Consider the following 15990-nt stretch of genomic DNA (forward strand, 5'->3'; position numbering starts at 1 on the left):
CTGCCTGGGCCCAGGATAGGACATCAATACCAGCTGTCTGGGCCCAGGAGAGGACATCAATACCAGCTGCCTGGGCCCAGGATAGGACATCAATACCAGCTAGCTGGGCCCAGGATAGGACATCAATACCAGCTGCCTGGGCCAGGGGTACGACATCCATCGCAGCTGCCTGGGCCAGGGGTAAGACATCAATACCAGCTGGCTGGGCCCGGGGTAAGACATCCACAGCAGCTTCCTGGGCTCGGGGTAAGACATCAATACCAGCTGGCTGGGCCAGGGGTAAGACATCCATCGCAGCTGCCTGGGCCAGGGGTAAGACATACAGACCAGCTGGCTGGGCTTGGGGTAAGACATCCATACCAGCTACCTGGGCCAGGGGTAAGACATCCATAGCAGCTGCCTGGGCCAGGGGTAAGACATCTATGCCAGCTGCCTGGGCCAGGGGTAAGACATCCATCACAGCTGCCAGGGCCAGGGGTACGACATCCATAGCAGCTGCCAGGGCCAGGGGTACGACATCCATAGCAGCCGCCTGGGCCAGGGGTAAGATATCCATACCAGCTGCCTGGGCCAGGGGTAAGACATCCATACCAGCTGCCTGGGCCAGGGGTAAGACATCCATACCAGCTGCCTGGGCCTGCGATAGGACATCAATACCAGCTGCCTGGGCCAGGGGTAAGACATCCATACCATCTGCCTGGGCCAGGGGTAAGACATCAATACCAGCTGGCTGGGCCAGGGGTAAGACATCAATACCATCTGCCTGGGCCCGGGATAGGACATCAATACCAGCTGCCTGGGCCCGGGGTACGACATCAATACCAGCTGCCTGGGCCAGGGGTAAGACATCCATACCAGCTGCCTGGGCCAGGGGTAAGACATCAGTACCAGCTGCCTGGGCATGGGGTACGACATAAATACCAGCAGCCTGGATCAGGGGTAAGACGTCAATACCAGCTTCCTGGGCAAGGGGTAAGACATCCATACCAACTGCCTGGGCCCGGGGTACAACATCAATACCAGCTGGCTGGGCCAGGGGTACGACATCAATAACAGCTGGCTGGCCCCGGGGTACGACATCAATACCAGCTGGCTGGGCCCGGGGTAAGACATCAATTTTCCAGTTGGCTGGGCCCAGGATACAACATCAATACCAGCTGTCTGGGCCCGGGGTATGACATCAATACCAGCTGGCTTGGCCCGGGATACGACATCAATACCAGGTTCCTGGGCCCGGGATAAAACATCAATACCAGCTGGCTGGGCCCAGAGTAAGACATCAATACCAGCTGCCTGGGCCTGTGGTGTGACATCAATTACCAGCTGGCTGGGACCGGGGTACGCCATCAATACCAGCTGGCTGGGACCGGGGTAAGACATCCATACCAGCTGCCTGGGCCAGGGGTAAGACATCAATACCAGCTGGCTGGGCCAGGGGTAAGACATCAATATCAGCTGCCTGGGCCCGTGATAGGACATCAATACTAGCTGCCTGGGCCCGGGGTACGACATCAATACCAGCTGCCTGGGCCAGGGGTAAGACATCCATACCAGCTGCCTGGGCCAGTGGTAAGACATCAGTACCAGCTGCCTGGGCCCGGGGTACGACATCAATACCAGCTGCCTGGGCTCGGGGTACGACATCAATACCAGCTGGCTGGGCCCGGGGTATGACATCAATACCAGCTGGCTGGCCCTGGGGTACGACATCAATACGAGCTGGCTGGGCCCGGGGTAAGACATCAATTTTCCAGTTGGCTGGGCCCGGGATACAACATCAATACTTGTTGGCTGGGCCCGGGATACGACATCAATACCAGCTGGCTGGGTCTGCGGTACGACATCAATTACCAGCTGGCTGGGGCCAGGGTAAGACATCAATACCAGCTGCCTGGGCGTGGGATACGACATCAATACCAGTTGGCTGGGCCCGGGATATAACATCAACCAGCTGCCTGAACCCGGGATACGACATCAATACCAGCTGGCTGGGCCCGGGATACAACATCAATACGAGCTTCCTGGGCCCAGGATACAACATCCATACCAACTTCCTTGGCCAGGGATACAACATCAATACCAGCTGGCTGGGCCCGGGATACGACATCAATACCAGCTTCCTGGGCCTGGGATAAAACATCAATACTAGCTGGCTGGGCCCATGGTAAGACATCAATACCAGCTGCCTGGGCCTGTGGTGCGACATCAATTACCAGCTGGCTGGGACCGGGGTACGCCATCAATACCAGCTGGCTGGGACCGGGATACAGCATTAATTACCAGCTGGCTTGGACCGGGGTACGGCATCAATACCAGCTGGCTGGACCCGGGGTAAGACATCAATACCAGCTGCCTGGGCCTGTGGTACGACATCAATTACCAGCTGTCTGGGACCGGGGTACGACATCGATACCAGCTGCCTGGGCCCGGGGTACGAGATCAATACCAGTTGGCTGGGACCGGGGTACAGCATCAATACCAGTTGGCTGGGCCCGGGGTACAGCATCAATACCAGTTGGCCGGGCCCGGGGTACGAGATCAATTCTAGTTGGGTGGGCCCATGGTACGACTTCAATACCAGATGGGTGGGCCCATGGTACGACTTCAATACCAGATGGCTGGGCCTTGTGAACAATATCTATATCACCATCTGGGGACAGTCATGGTGCACCCTCTGCCCCCCCAAGTGGTACAAACTAGAGAAGGATGAGGACTTTGGTCTTCACATGACCTTACCTTGATGGAATGACCTTACCCCACCACCCATTGTTATCCAAACAAACAATACCCATAACCCTTCATCTAACATCCTCAATCTACATCATAGCAAAAACCAACAAATCATCCAAAGGAAAAATAATCAATTAAATGCATCAGTATAGTCTGTACAAACATCAAAGGTACACCTGCCTTAGTTTTCTCCAGGTGAGTCGTGTAGGCCTTGCCCTTGTCGGCTTCTGTAGTAAGGTGTTCATGACTTTGCTCGTAATCAAAATGGCGACCGGCCCATCTCAAGAGGTCCAGGTCAGACCCGAGAAACCTTCCATCCAAGAAGCACATGGAGTCTCCAGTGAAGGCCCAAAGATCTCCTCCGAGCTCCTGCCACATAAAACACCTGATCGTTTGTACCGAGAGGAAAGATTTAACTTCTGTTTCTTGTATTATCTTATTCAGAATCTTCTGTTGATGTCTCTCCTGTCATCAGGGATTCTTTTCTACAGCATAAAGTTGGTGAAGCTTTCTTTTTTAAATCTCAACTGGACTTTAAGCCGTTGAGCTTATTCGACCAAGCAGTGTCCGTAGGTCAGTGAGTGAGTGAGTGAGTGAGTGAGTGAGTCAGTAAACACTTCAGTCATTATCACTTGAATCAACCACACTATTTCGATGAAACTTGGCCAAAAGCTTCATATCTGATGTCCAACGAAGGTGTATTGACCGCATCAAAATCTTCACTCATTGTGGGGAGGATGGTGGGAGGGGGTCACTCATTGAGGGGTCTACGGAGTGGGGAGGATGGTGGGAGGGGAGGTTGACTCCCCCAAATAGGTATTTGTTCTCTTCTCTGAAACTACACACACGATTTTGATGAAACTTGATCACATCCTTCATCGCCCATGATGTACTGAAACGGAAAACCAAATACTACATTGGAGTCATGAGGAGGAACCCAAATAAGCAAAGAGCAAAGATCAGGAGGAACTTGGATATGATTCAGGTTTCAGCCACTACTTCTCTACCCTCAAACCCATCCAGGTGCAGTCTAGTGAACCTTCCAGAAAGATTTCTGCAAGAATTCACTTCTCTTTGGACAGACAGATGAAGAAAGAGAGAAAGAAAGAACAAGCAAGAATTAGAATGAAGAAGGAGAAATGTGAAAAAGTACAAAGAAATGTGAAAGAAACAAAGATCCCTAACTCCTAGCCCTAACTCCTAGCCCTAGCTCCTTCCCTTAACTGCCAGCCATAACTGCTAGAGCTAACTCCTAGCCCTAACTCCTAGCCCCAACTCATAGCCCTAACTCATAGCCCTAACTCATAGCCCTAACTCATAGCCCTAACTCATAGCCCTAACTCATAGCCCTAACTCATAGCCCTAACTCCTAGCCCTAACTCCTAACCCTAACTCCTAACCCTAGTTCCAAGCCCTAACTCCCAGCCCTAACTCCTAGCTCTAGCTCCTAGCCCCTACCCCTAACTTCTAGCTCTAACTCCTAGCCCTAACACCCAGCCCTAACTCCTAGCCTTAGCTCCTACCCTTAAATCCTAACCCTAACTCCTAATCCTAACTTCAAGCCCCAACTCCGAGCTCTAGTTGCTATCCTTAACTCCTATCCTTAACTCCTGTCACCAACTCCTATCCCTAGCTCCTATCCTGAGCTCCCAGCCCTAGCTCCCAGCCCTAACTCCTAGCCCTAAGTCCTAGTCCTAGCTCCTATCCTCAGCTTCCAGACCTAGCTCCTATCCCTAGCTTCCAGACCTAGCTCCTATCCCTAGCTTCCAGACCTAGCTCCTAGCCCTAGCTCCTAGCCCTAGCTCCTAGCCCTAGCTACTAGCCCTAGCTCCTAGCCCGAGCTCCTAGCTCCCAGACTTAGCTCCTAGCCCCTATCCCTAGCTCCTAGCCCTAGCTCATAGCCCTAGCTCCTAGCTCCTAGCCCTAGCTCCTAGCCCTCACTCCCAGCCCTAACTCCTAACCCAAGCTCCAAGCCTTAACTCCCAGTCATAACTCCTAGCCTTAGCACCTATCCCTAGGTCCTATCCCTAGATCCTATCCGTAGCTCCTATCCCCAGCTCCCAGCCCAAGCTCCTATCCCTAGCTCCTATCTTTAGCTTCCAACCCTAGCTCGCAGCCTGAGCTCGTAGATCTAGCTCCTAGCCCCTATCCCTAACTCCTAGCCCTAACTCCTAGCCCTAACACCCAGCCCTAACTCCTAGCCCTAGCTCCTCCCCTGAAATCCTAACCCTAACTCCCAGCCCTAAATCCTAGCCCAAACTCATAATCCTAACTCCAGGCCCCAACTCCAAGCTCTAGTTGCAATCCCTAACTCCTATCCTTAACTCCTGTCACCAACTCCTATCCCGAGCTCCCAGCCCTAGCTCCCAGCCCTAACTCCTAGCCTTAAGTCCTAGCCCAAGCTCCTATCCCTAGCTCCTAGCCCTCACTCCCAGCCCTAACTCCTAACCCAAGCTCCAAGCCTTAACTCCCAGTCATAACTCCTAGCCTTAGCACCTATCCCAAGGTCATATCCCTAGATCCTATCCCTAGCTCCTATCCGTAGCTCCTATCCCCAACTCCCAGCCCAAGCTCCTATCCCTAGCTCCTATCTTTAGCTTCCAGCCCTAGCTCCCAGCCCTAGCTCCTAGCCCTAGCTCCTAGCCCGAGCTCCGAACCATAGCTCCTTGCCCTAGCTCTCAGCCCTAGCTCCCAGCCTCAGCTTTCAGCCCCAGATCCTAGCCCGAGCTCCCAGCCCTAGCTCCTATCCGTAGCTCCTATCCCCAACTCCCAGCCCAAGCTCCTATCCCTAGCTCCTATCTTTAGCTTCCAGCCCTAGCTCCCAGCCCTAGCTCCTAGCCCTAGCTCCTAGCCCGAGCTCCGAACCATAGCTCCTTGCCCTAGCTCTCAGCCCTAGCTCCCAGCCTCAGCTTTCAGCCCCAGATCCTAGCCCGAGCTCCCAGCCCTAGCTCCTATCCGTAGCTCCTATGCCCAACTCCCAGCCCAAGCTCCTATCCCTAGCTCCTATCTTTAGCTTCCAGCCCTAGATCCCAGCCCTAGCTCCTAGCCCTAGCTCCTAGCCTGAGCTCCAAACCCTAGCTCCTTGCCCTAGCTCTCAGCCCTAGCTCCCAGCCTCAGCTTTCAGCCCCAGATCCTAGCCCGAGCCCCAAGCCCTAGCTCCTAGCCCCAGCTCCCAGCCCGAGCACCAAGCCCTAATTCCTCGCCCTAACTCCAAGCCCTAACTCCTAGCCTTAACTCCTAGCCCTAACTCCTAGCCCTAACTCCTAGCCCTAACTCCTAGCCCTAGCTCCAAGCCCTAGCTCCAAGCCCTAGCTCCCAGCCCGAGCTTCCAGCCCCATCTTCCAGCCCTAGCTCTGAGCCCTAGCTCCCAGCCCTAGCTCCCAGCCATAGCTCCCAGCCCCAGCTTCTAGACCTAGCTAACAGCCCCAGCTCCAACCCTAGCTCGCAGCCCTAGCTCCCAGGCCTAGCTCCAAGCCCTAGCTCCCAGCCCCAGCTCCCAGCCCTAGCTCCAAGCCCGAGCTCCCAGCCCTAGCTCCCAGCCATAGCTCCCAGCCCTAGCTCCAAGCCCTAGCTCCCAGCCCTAGCTTCCAGCCCCAGCTCCCAGCCCTAGCTCCAAGCCCTAGCTCCCAGCCCCAGCTCCCAGCCCTAGCTCCCAGCCCTAGCTCCCAGCCGTAGCTCCCAGCCCTAGCTCCAAGCCCTAGCTCCCAGCCCTAGCTTCCAGCCCCAGCTCCCACCCCAAGCTCCAAGCCCTAGCTCCCAGCCCGAGCTCCCAGCCGTAGCTCCCAGCCCAAGCTCCTATCCCTAGCTCCTATCTTTAGCTTCCAGCCCTAGCTCCCAGCCCTAGCTCCTAGCCCTAGCTCCTAACCCAGGCTCCAAGCCTTAACTCCCAGTCATAACTCCTAACCCAAGCTCCAAGCCTTAACTCCGAGTCATAACTCCTAGCCTTAGCACCTATCCCTAGGTCCTATCCCTAGATCCTATCCCTAGCTCCTATCCGTAGCTCCTATCCCCAGCTCCCAGCCAATGCTCCTATCCCTAGCTCCTATCTTTAGCTTCCAGCCCGAGCTCCCAGCCCTAGCTCCTAGATCTAGCTCCTAGCCCCTATCCCTAACTCCTAGCCCTAACACCCAGCCCTAACTCCTAGCCCTAGCTCCTCCCCTTAAATCCTAACCCTAACTCCCAGCCCTAAATCCTAGCCCTAACTCATAATCCTAACTCCAGGCCCCAACTCCGAGCTCCAGTTGCTATCCCTAACTCCTATCCTTAACTCCTGTCACCAGCTCCTATCCCGAGCTCCCAACCCTAGCTCCCAGCCCTAAGTCCTAGCCCTAGCTCCTATCGCTAGCTCCTATCCCTAGCTCCCAGACCTAGCTCCTAGCTCCTAGCCCTAGCTCCTAGCCCTAGCTCCTAACTCCCAGACCTAGCTCCTAGCCCGAGCTCCTAGCCATAGCTCCTAGCTCCTATCCCTAGCTCCCAGATCTAGCTCCTAGCCCTAGCTCCTAGCTCCTAGCCCTAGCTCCTAACTCCCAGACCTAGCTCCTAGCCCGAGCTACTAGCCATAGCTCCTAGCTCCTAGCCCTAGGTCCTAGCCCTAGCTCCTAACTCCCAGACCTAGCTCCTAGCCCGAGCTCCTAGCCATAGCTCCTAGCTCCTATCCCTAGCACCTAGCTCCTAGCCCTAGCTCCTAGCCCTAGCTCCTAGCCCGAGCTCCTAGCCCTCACTTCCAGCCCTAACTCCGAACCCAAGCTCCAAGCCTTAACTCCCAATCATAACTCCTAGCCTTAGCATCTATCCCTAGGTCCTATCCCTAGATCCTATCCCTCGCTCCTATCGGTAGCTCCTATCCCCAGCTCCCAGCCCAAGCTCCTATCCCTAGCTCCTATCTTTAGCTTCCAGCCCTAGCTCCCAGCCCTAGCTCTCAGCCCTAGCGCCTAGCCTGAGCTCAGAGCCCTAGCTCCCATAGTCCTAGCCCTAGCTCCTAGCCCTAACTGCTAGCCCTAACTCCTAGCCCTAGCTCCAAGCCCTAGCTCCCAGCCCTAGCTTCCAGCCCCAGCTCCCAGCCCGAGCTCCAAGCCCTAGCTCCACGCCCTAGCTCCAAGCCCTAGCTCCCAGCCCGAGCTTCCAGCCCCAGCTCCCAGCCCTAGCTCCAAGCCCTAGCTCCCAGCCCTAGCTCCCAGCCCAACTTTCAGTCCCAGCTCCCAGCCTTAGCTAACAGCCCCAGCTCCAAGCCCTAGCTCCCAGCCCTAGCTCCCAGCCCTAGCTCGAAGCCCCAGCTCCCAGCCCTAGCTCCCAGCCGTAGCTCCCAACCCTAGCTTCCAGCCCCAACTCCCAGCCCTAGCTCCCAGCCCTAGCTCCCAGCCGTAGCTCCCAGCTCTAGCTCCAGGCCCTAACTCCCAGGCCTAGCTTCCAGCCCCAGCTCACAGCCCTAGCTCCAAGCCCTAGCTCCCAGCCCTAGCTCCCAGCCCTAGCTCCAGGTCCTAGCTCCCAAGCCGAGCTTCCAGCCCCAGCTCACAGTCCTAGCTCCAAGCCCTAGCTCCTAGCCCTAGCTCCAAGTCCTAGCTCCCAGCCTTATCATGTCCTGTGGCGAGCACGAGAATGCGCAGCGAGCCCAGCCGGTTTCACAAGGTCTCCTGCATGGTCTCCCGCATGGTCTCTGGCACGGTCTCCTGCATGGTCTCCCGCATAGTCTCCGGCACGGTCTCCCGCATGGTCTCCCGCACTGTCTTCCACACGGTCTCCCACATGATCTCCCGCATGGTCTATCGCACGGTCTCCCGCACAGTCTCTCGCACGGTCTCCTGCACGGTTCTTCGCACGTGTCGCACTGGAATCTGGTTTATGCCGCTTGGTCAGGATTCTTTCTGCTCAGGTGGTCTTGGTCGATACACTCACATCTCACCTCATCGAATTTTGTGATGCCTTTGTTGACATTCCTTCTCCAAAAGGAGCGATCTGTGGTCTGCTGTTCCCACTTGGCGGGGTCAATATCACAGGTTTTTAGTGTCGCCTTTCGACAATCCTTGGAGCACTTTCTAGGTTTCCCAATGCCACGTTTGCCGACAGCCAGGTATAAAATACCTGTTTCGGGATCCTTGAATTGCTCAGGTGACCAGCCCATTGCAGTTGTCGTTTTTTGATGATAGTGTCCTCTCCACTGATAGACATGTAGATTTATTCAGCAAATCCAGATTGGAAACTCTTTCCTTCCATGTTATATGCAGGATTTTCCACAGACATTGTTGATGTAGGGCTTGTAGGAGACAAATGTGGAGACTATAGGTTGACCAGCACTCAGCACCAGACAGCAATGTACTCAGAACCACAGCTCGATAGATGATATTGTTGTGGATCTCCAACGTCGGCCTCCCCCTTATCAAGGGGGGATTAATCCCCTTGTCCTTTATCTGGCTGACGCGATCCCAGGGGCTATAACGTCCTTCCTGGCAGCGTTAAATAGGGTTGTTGGTCGAATTAGTCCTATTACCTAAGTACTAACGTTGACCGGAAACGAGAAAATAACTCCCGCCCGAATCACGGATATCAGGTGGACACGCCGAGCGAAGCGAGCTGTGATCCGGGCCGTTAGCAGGAACTAACCCGATTGGAGCGGTTATAATCGTGCCGCGTTTACCCAATGGAGGAAATGACTAAAACGGTCGAATTAGGAAGAAACCAGGAAGAACAAGGAATTTATTAATTGTACACTAATAAGAAGAGGAAGGAAAAGGAAGGGAATGTAAAGGGAAGAGGAAGAAGCAGATACACAGGGCAGCCTTAATAACAGTCTTAACTTATCCCTGGACAAGGGCCCGTTCACTCTCAGACTCACTCTCAGGGTCACTCACACGGGGTCTGTAGATGGTCGGGTTGAGGGTCCAAGGGTCCACAGCTCGTCCGGTCCCCGACTCGTACTGTGCAGATGGTGGAATACGGTAGGCAGCTCTCCCCGTGGCGTAGGCGCGATGCGGACAATTATATAGCGGGGGGTAGGTAAGCTGGCGATCAGACGGCGTACGTAATACGTGTACTGGCGCCTTTACATGTGCTCCCGGTATTACTATGATCGATCCAAGCGCCTTTCACCAACGTCCTTCTCACGCTGCAGTCCTCTGCAGCGTGTGCCACGCGCCCGCCCCTTTGTAAAATGCTTGCCACAGCGCGTCTCTCCCGTAACTCAACTCCGATCAGGTCAAGACTTGAGCGCCTGTCTCATAGCGTTGATCAAGCCCTCTCTCTCCTCATAACTGAGGTGGGGGCCTCGCGCAAGGGGTTATATTGCCACGCCCAGCGAACCCTCTCGAATCTCTAGCCACACCCTGTCAGGCGATCTCACCTCAGCCCTGGTTGGCTGCTGAGGGCTTACCGGCTCCGCCTTGATGGCTGCTTGATGTGGCCGCACCTCCACCCCTGCGCTCCGCCCCCTTTTTGGGCCTTACCTCGTGGCCTTTGGGCTGGTTTGAGCGGAAGCCCAACGAGTTCGCGAAGGCTGCTGGCAGCCTAAAGGGCGAGGGCGATGTACAGACTGGTTAGCGCTTAATGGCGTCGATGGAAGGGAGGCTGCAAAAATGAACGAATGGGGCCTACTCTTATTTGTTTTACACAACGCAGATGCAACTACTGGACATGGCCTTATCTAAACACATACTATGAAATAACTAATGTCCTAAGGTGACCTACAGTCATGTGAAAAAGTAAGTACACCCCTGTAAAGTTTTGACTTTTTCAACATATTTCAACATACAGCTATTTGATCTTCATTTCAACAATATTGATAGATAAAGGTGATATAATATAACAAATATCATGAAACATTTACATTTTGTAGTCCATTGTATAATTTAAATAAACATAAATGCAAATTTCGCATGTGGAAAAAGTAAGTACACCCCCACATTTATCACTACTTCAAATACCTAAAATTAGAATCAGGTGCACCAGCTCAGGTGCAAATGATTAGAACATCGTTAGAGAGGATCCTGGAGGAACCTGTCTTATTTAAACCTCAGACATTAAGTTTGGTTTGCTCTTTGTTGTTGAAGTGTGCGGCGTCACCATGCATAGATCAAAAGAGCTCTCTGAGGCCTTCAGAAAGAAGGTTATAGATGCCGACGAGTCTGGGAAGTGATTTAAAAAGATCTCCAAACAATTTGAAATCAATCATTCCACTGTCCGGAAGATCATCTACAAGTGGAGAAGATTCCAAACAACTGCCAACTTGTTCAGGCCAGGCCGCCCCAGCAAGTTCAGCCCGAGAGCAGACCGCAAGATGCTGAAAGAAGTCTCTAAGAACCCCAGAATGTCATCACGGGACCTACAGGTAGCTCTTGCCACTGTTGATGTCAAAGTGCACGAGTCTACCATTAGAAAGAGGCTGCACAAATTTGATATACAAGGGAGGTGTGCCAGGAGGAAACCTTTGCTGTCCAGAAAGAACATCAGGGCAAGACTAAAGTTTGCCAATGAACACCTCGCCAAAGCCCAGCACTTCTGGAACAATGTGCTCTGGACAGATGAGTCAAAGGTAGAGCTATTTGGCCACAGTACCAGAAGACATGTTTGGCGAAAACCAAAGACAGCATTTGACCACAAGAACCTGATACCAACTGTAAAGCATGGTGGTGGAAATATTATGGTTTGGGGCAGCTTTGCTGCATCGGGGCCTGGGCAGCTCACCATCATAGAATCCACTATGAATTATTCATTGTACCAGAGAATGCTTGAGGATAATGTGAGGCCATCTGTCAGAGAGTTGAAGCTCAACCGAAGGTGGACCAGGCAACATGACAATGACCCTAAACACACCAGTAAATCCACCAAGGAATGGCTGAAAAGAAAGAAATGGAAGCTTCTGGAATGGCCAAGTCAAAGCCCGGATCGAAATCCCATCGAGATATTGTGGGGGGATTTGAAACGAGCTGTGCCTGCAAGAAACCCCTCAAACATCGCACAGCTGAAAGAATTCTGCATGGAGGAGTGGGCAAAAATTTCTCCCAGTCGATGTCAGAGACTGGGAGACAGTTATAAGAAACGCCTACTTGAGGTTGTTTCTGCCAAAGGGGGCAATACCACCTATACGACCCAAGGGTGTACTTACTTTTTCCACATGTGAAATTTGCATTTATATTTATTTAAATTATACAATGGACTACAAAATGTAAATGTTTCATGATATTTGTTATATTATATTGTGGCGGACACAAAAGCCCACTGGCGTGGTGACATCATTCCACGCACTGAGTGGGCGGTGGCCACGCCCGAGGGGTAGGCGTGGCCTCATGATATACCCCGGGCGACCAGCCCGGAGGAGTTTAGTGTTACAGTGTAGTCTTACAATAAAGACGTTTATATGTTACCGCTTGTCCGCTTCCTCCTTGCTCACAAGCAGCGCGCGTAACGCCGCGCTTTACTGGTGACCCTCGACGTTGGATCTGCCGGAGCGATCCTTCCACACGCGACGCCATCGCCATGGCCGCCTTCGTCAAACTTCCGGAATTTTGGGAGGCTCAGGCCGAAGTCTGGTTCGTCCAGGCCGAAGCCCAATTTCAGCTTCGGCACCTCACCGGCGATGACACGCGCTACTGCCACGTCGTCGCCTCCCTCGGGCCCGGCACGGCCGCTCGAGTTGTGTCCGTCCTTCGCCACCCACCGGACGGCCACAAGTACGAGGCACTCAAGCGGCTACTCCTAGCCACGTTCAGCCTCACGGACGACGCACGGGCCGACCGCCTCCTGGATCTCCCCGAGCTCGGTGAGACGCGCCCGTCGGTCCGAATGGACGATATGCTGTCACTGTTGGGCGACGAAGCCCCCGGTTCACTATTCCGGGCGCTTTTCCGTCGCCAACTTCCAGCGCAGGTTCGCCTCGCGTTGGCCGGGACCGGGCTAACGGAACCCCGAGCATTGGCGGCCGAGGCGGACAAGTACTTCGCCGCTTCGGACACGCGGGCGAGCGTTGGCGTGGCCGTCACGGCCTTCGACGCTGATGTTCCACAGCATCATCTTCTACAGCACGCTGATGTTCCACAGCATCATCTTCTACAGCACGCTGATGTTCCACAGCATCATCTTCTACAGCACGCTGTGGTTCCACAGCATCATCTTCTACAGCACGCTGTGGTTCAGCAGCATGCTGATAAGCACCTCGTGAACGCCGCCACGCCCCGCCCACCGCCGCGGCGAAAACCGCCACCGCGGGGAAACCCGTCGACTCCACCGGCCTGGCGGAGCCAGCAGCACTCCTCCAGCTCCACCACCTGGTGCTGGTTCCACGCCAAGTTCGGCCACGAAGCTCGGCGGTGTCATCCGCCGTGCTCCTTCAACGGGTCGGGAAACGCCCGGGCCGGCGCTCAATTGTGGCGATGAGCGCCGGCCGTTCGAGCAGCCTGCTGTTCATAACGGACACCTTCTCCGGGCACCGTTACCTGTGCGACACGGGAGCACAGGTGAGTGTCATTCCCGCCGGCACGTCAGACAAGCACGCCGCGGGTGGGGGCCCCGCGCTGCTTGCCGCGAACGGGACGCCCATCCGTACGTACGGAAAACGCTGCCTCTCTCTGCGGTTTGGAGGGCAGGTTTTCCGATGGACGTTCGTCACCGCCGACGTGCCCATGGCACTGCTTGGCGCGGACTTCCTGTGCGCTAATGGGCTCCTGGTCGACGTCAAGCGCAGACGGCTTGTCCAGGCCGAGACGTTCAGCTCGCTCGCATGTGCGTTGCCCAGCTCAACGAGCGGCTTGCCAAGCGGCTTGCCGAACGATTCGGTTCCGGCCACGTTGGTCTGTACGCTTCCGGCAGCGGACGCATTCACCCGCCTCCTCGCCGGCTTCCCGGCCCTCACGCGGCCCACCTTCTCGGCGGGGGCCGTCAAGCACGGGGTGGCCCATCACATCCCCACCGTCGGGCCACCGGTCTACGCCCGGGCACGCCGCCTCGAGCCGACGAAGCTGGCGGTGGCAAAAGCGGCGTTCGCTACCCTGGAGCGACTCGGCATCGTTCGGCGCTCAGAGAGTGCTTGGGCGTCGCCGCTGCACATCGTGCCGAAGCCCGGCGGGGGATGGCGACCGTGCGGGGACTATCGCCGTCTCAATGACGCCACGACTCCCGACCGCTACCCCGTCCCCCACATTCAGGACTTTTCCGCCCGTTTGGCGGGCAGGTCCTTCTTCTCGAAGGTGGACCTCATACGCGGCTACCATCAGGTCCCCGTCAGGCCGGAGGACGTCCCGAAGACGGCGGTCATCACGCCATTCGGACTCTTCGAGTTCCTGCGCATGCCCTTCGGTCTGAAGAATGCGGCTCAGGCGTTCCAGCGACTGATGGACAGCGTCCTGCGCGACTTGGATTTTGTCTACGTCTACCTGGACGATATCCTCGTCGCCAGCGCGTCCCGCGAAGAGCACCTACGCCACCTCCGCACGCTCTTCGAACGCCTGGGCCAGCATGGCCTGATTGTGAACCCCGCAAAGTGCCGGTTCGGCGCCGCCACAATCGATTTTCTGGGGCACCGTGTCACCAGGCACGGCGCCGTCCCCCTGCCGGCCAAGGTGGAGGCGGTGAAGGGGTTTCCGCGCCCCCGCACGATCAGAGGGCTGCAGGAGTTCCTGGGCATGGTGAACTTTTACCATCGGTTCCTGCCCCGTATCGCCCAGCTCCTGCGCCCCCTGCACGAAGCTCTCCGAGGTAAGCCGGGCAAAGGCGACGTTACCTGGACCGAGCAGATGGACACGGCGTTCACGGGCGCGAAGCTCGCCTTGGCTAACGCCACCATGCTCGCGCACCCGGCGCCCGATGCACCGATCGCCCTCACCACCGATGCCTCGGACTACGCGGTGGGCGCGGTGCACGAGCAATGGGTGCGTGGAGCTTGGCAACCGTTGGCGTTCTTTAGCCGGCAGCTTCGCCCGCCCGAACGCCGTTACAGTACCTTCGACCGCGAGTTGCTCGGACTTCACTTGGCGGTCAGGCACTTCCGCCATCTGCTCGAGGGCCGGGCGTTCACTGCCTTCGTCGACCACAAGCCGCTGATCTTCGCGATGGGCAAGGTCACCGAGCCGTGGTCGGCCCGGCAGCAGCGTCACCTCTCGGCCGTGTCCGAGTACACGACGGACATCCAGCACGTCGCGGGGAAGGACAACCCGGTGGCGGATTGCCTTTCCCGGGCCGTCGCCCACGCAGTCCACCTCGGCATCGACTATGCCCGGATGGCAGCGGACCAGGCCGCTGACCCCGACGTCCAGGCCTTGCGGACCGCCGTCACGGGCCTCCGCGTCACCGAGGTGCCGTTCGACGGCGCGGGCGCGGCACTCTTGTGCGACGTCTCCCTCGGGCGTCCTCGCCCCATTGTGCCCGCGGGCTGGCAGCGCCAGGTGTTTGACGCCATCCACGGCCTGTCCCACCCGGGCGCGAGGGCCTCCCAAAGGCTGATCGCCGACAAGTTCGTCTGGCATGGCCTCCGGAAGGCCGTCCGCGGCTGGGCCAGGACGTGCCTCGCGTGCCAGCGCGCCAAGGTGCACCGGCGCACCCAGGCCCCGTTGGCCCCGTTCACGGTGCCGGAACGCCGGTTTGACCACGTCCACGTGGACCTGGTGGGACCTCTGCCCCCCTCGCGGGGTTTCACCTACGTCCTCACCATGGTGGACCGCACCACCCGGTGGCCGGAGGCCGTGCCCTTGGCGTCGACAACGGCGGCCGATGTCGCGCAGGCTTTCATCGCCACCTGGGTCGCCCGGTTCGGCGCCCCCTCAGACATCTCATCCGACCGCGGCCCCCAGTTCACCTCGGAGCTCTGGGGGGCGGTTGCGCAGGGGCTCGGGGTCCGGCTGCACCGAACCACGGCCTACCACCCCCAGGCTAACGGCCTGTGTGAGCGATTTCACCGCTCATTGAAGGCCGCGCTCCGGGCCACCCTCCGCGACGGCGGCTGGGTCGACAGGCTCCCCTGGGTCCTGCTGGGCCTCCGGACGGCGCCCAAGGAGGACCTGCGTGCATCCGCGGCGGAGTTGGTCTTCGGGCAACCGCTGCGGGTGCCGGGCGAGTTCCTCCCCGACTCCACGGCACCATGGTCCGCGGCACAGCAGCGCTCCGCTCTGCAAGAGACCGCCCAGAGGTTCGCCCCGGTGCCAACGGCATGCCACGGGCACCCACCGACGCACGTCGCCCCGGAGCTTCGCACGGCGGAGTACGTCTTCGTCCGCCACGATGCCCATTGGACACCACTGCGGCCCCCGTACGACGGGCCTTTCCGCGTGCTGGAGACCGGGG

At 57.0% G+C, this 15990-nt stretch overlaps 1 protein-coding gene across 2 annotated transcripts in view; it reads right to left on the reverse strand.

Annotated features, from left to right (window-relative positions):
- The window catches only part of PPIL6 (peptidylprolyl isomerase like 6), a 153201-nt gene that overhangs the window by 115945 nt on the left and 21266 nt on the right, over positions 1–15990 (reverse strand). For both annotated transcript variants that reach the window (XM_068116588.2, XM_078778543.1), the window contains one exon: positions 2911–3099. In XM_068116588.2, the coding sequence (XP_067972689.2) occupies positions 2911–3099 (189 nt within the window). The remainder of the gene's footprint in view (positions 1–2910; positions 3100–15990) is intronic.

The sequence above is a fragment of the Myxine glutinosa genome, chromosome 5, assembly GCF_964187855.1.
Source record: "Myxine glutinosa chromosome 5, kmMyxGlut1.1, whole genome shotgun sequence".
NCBI classification, from domain to species: domain Eukaryota; kingdom Metazoa; phylum Chordata; class Myxini; order Myxiniformes; family Myxinidae; genus Myxine; species Myxine glutinosa.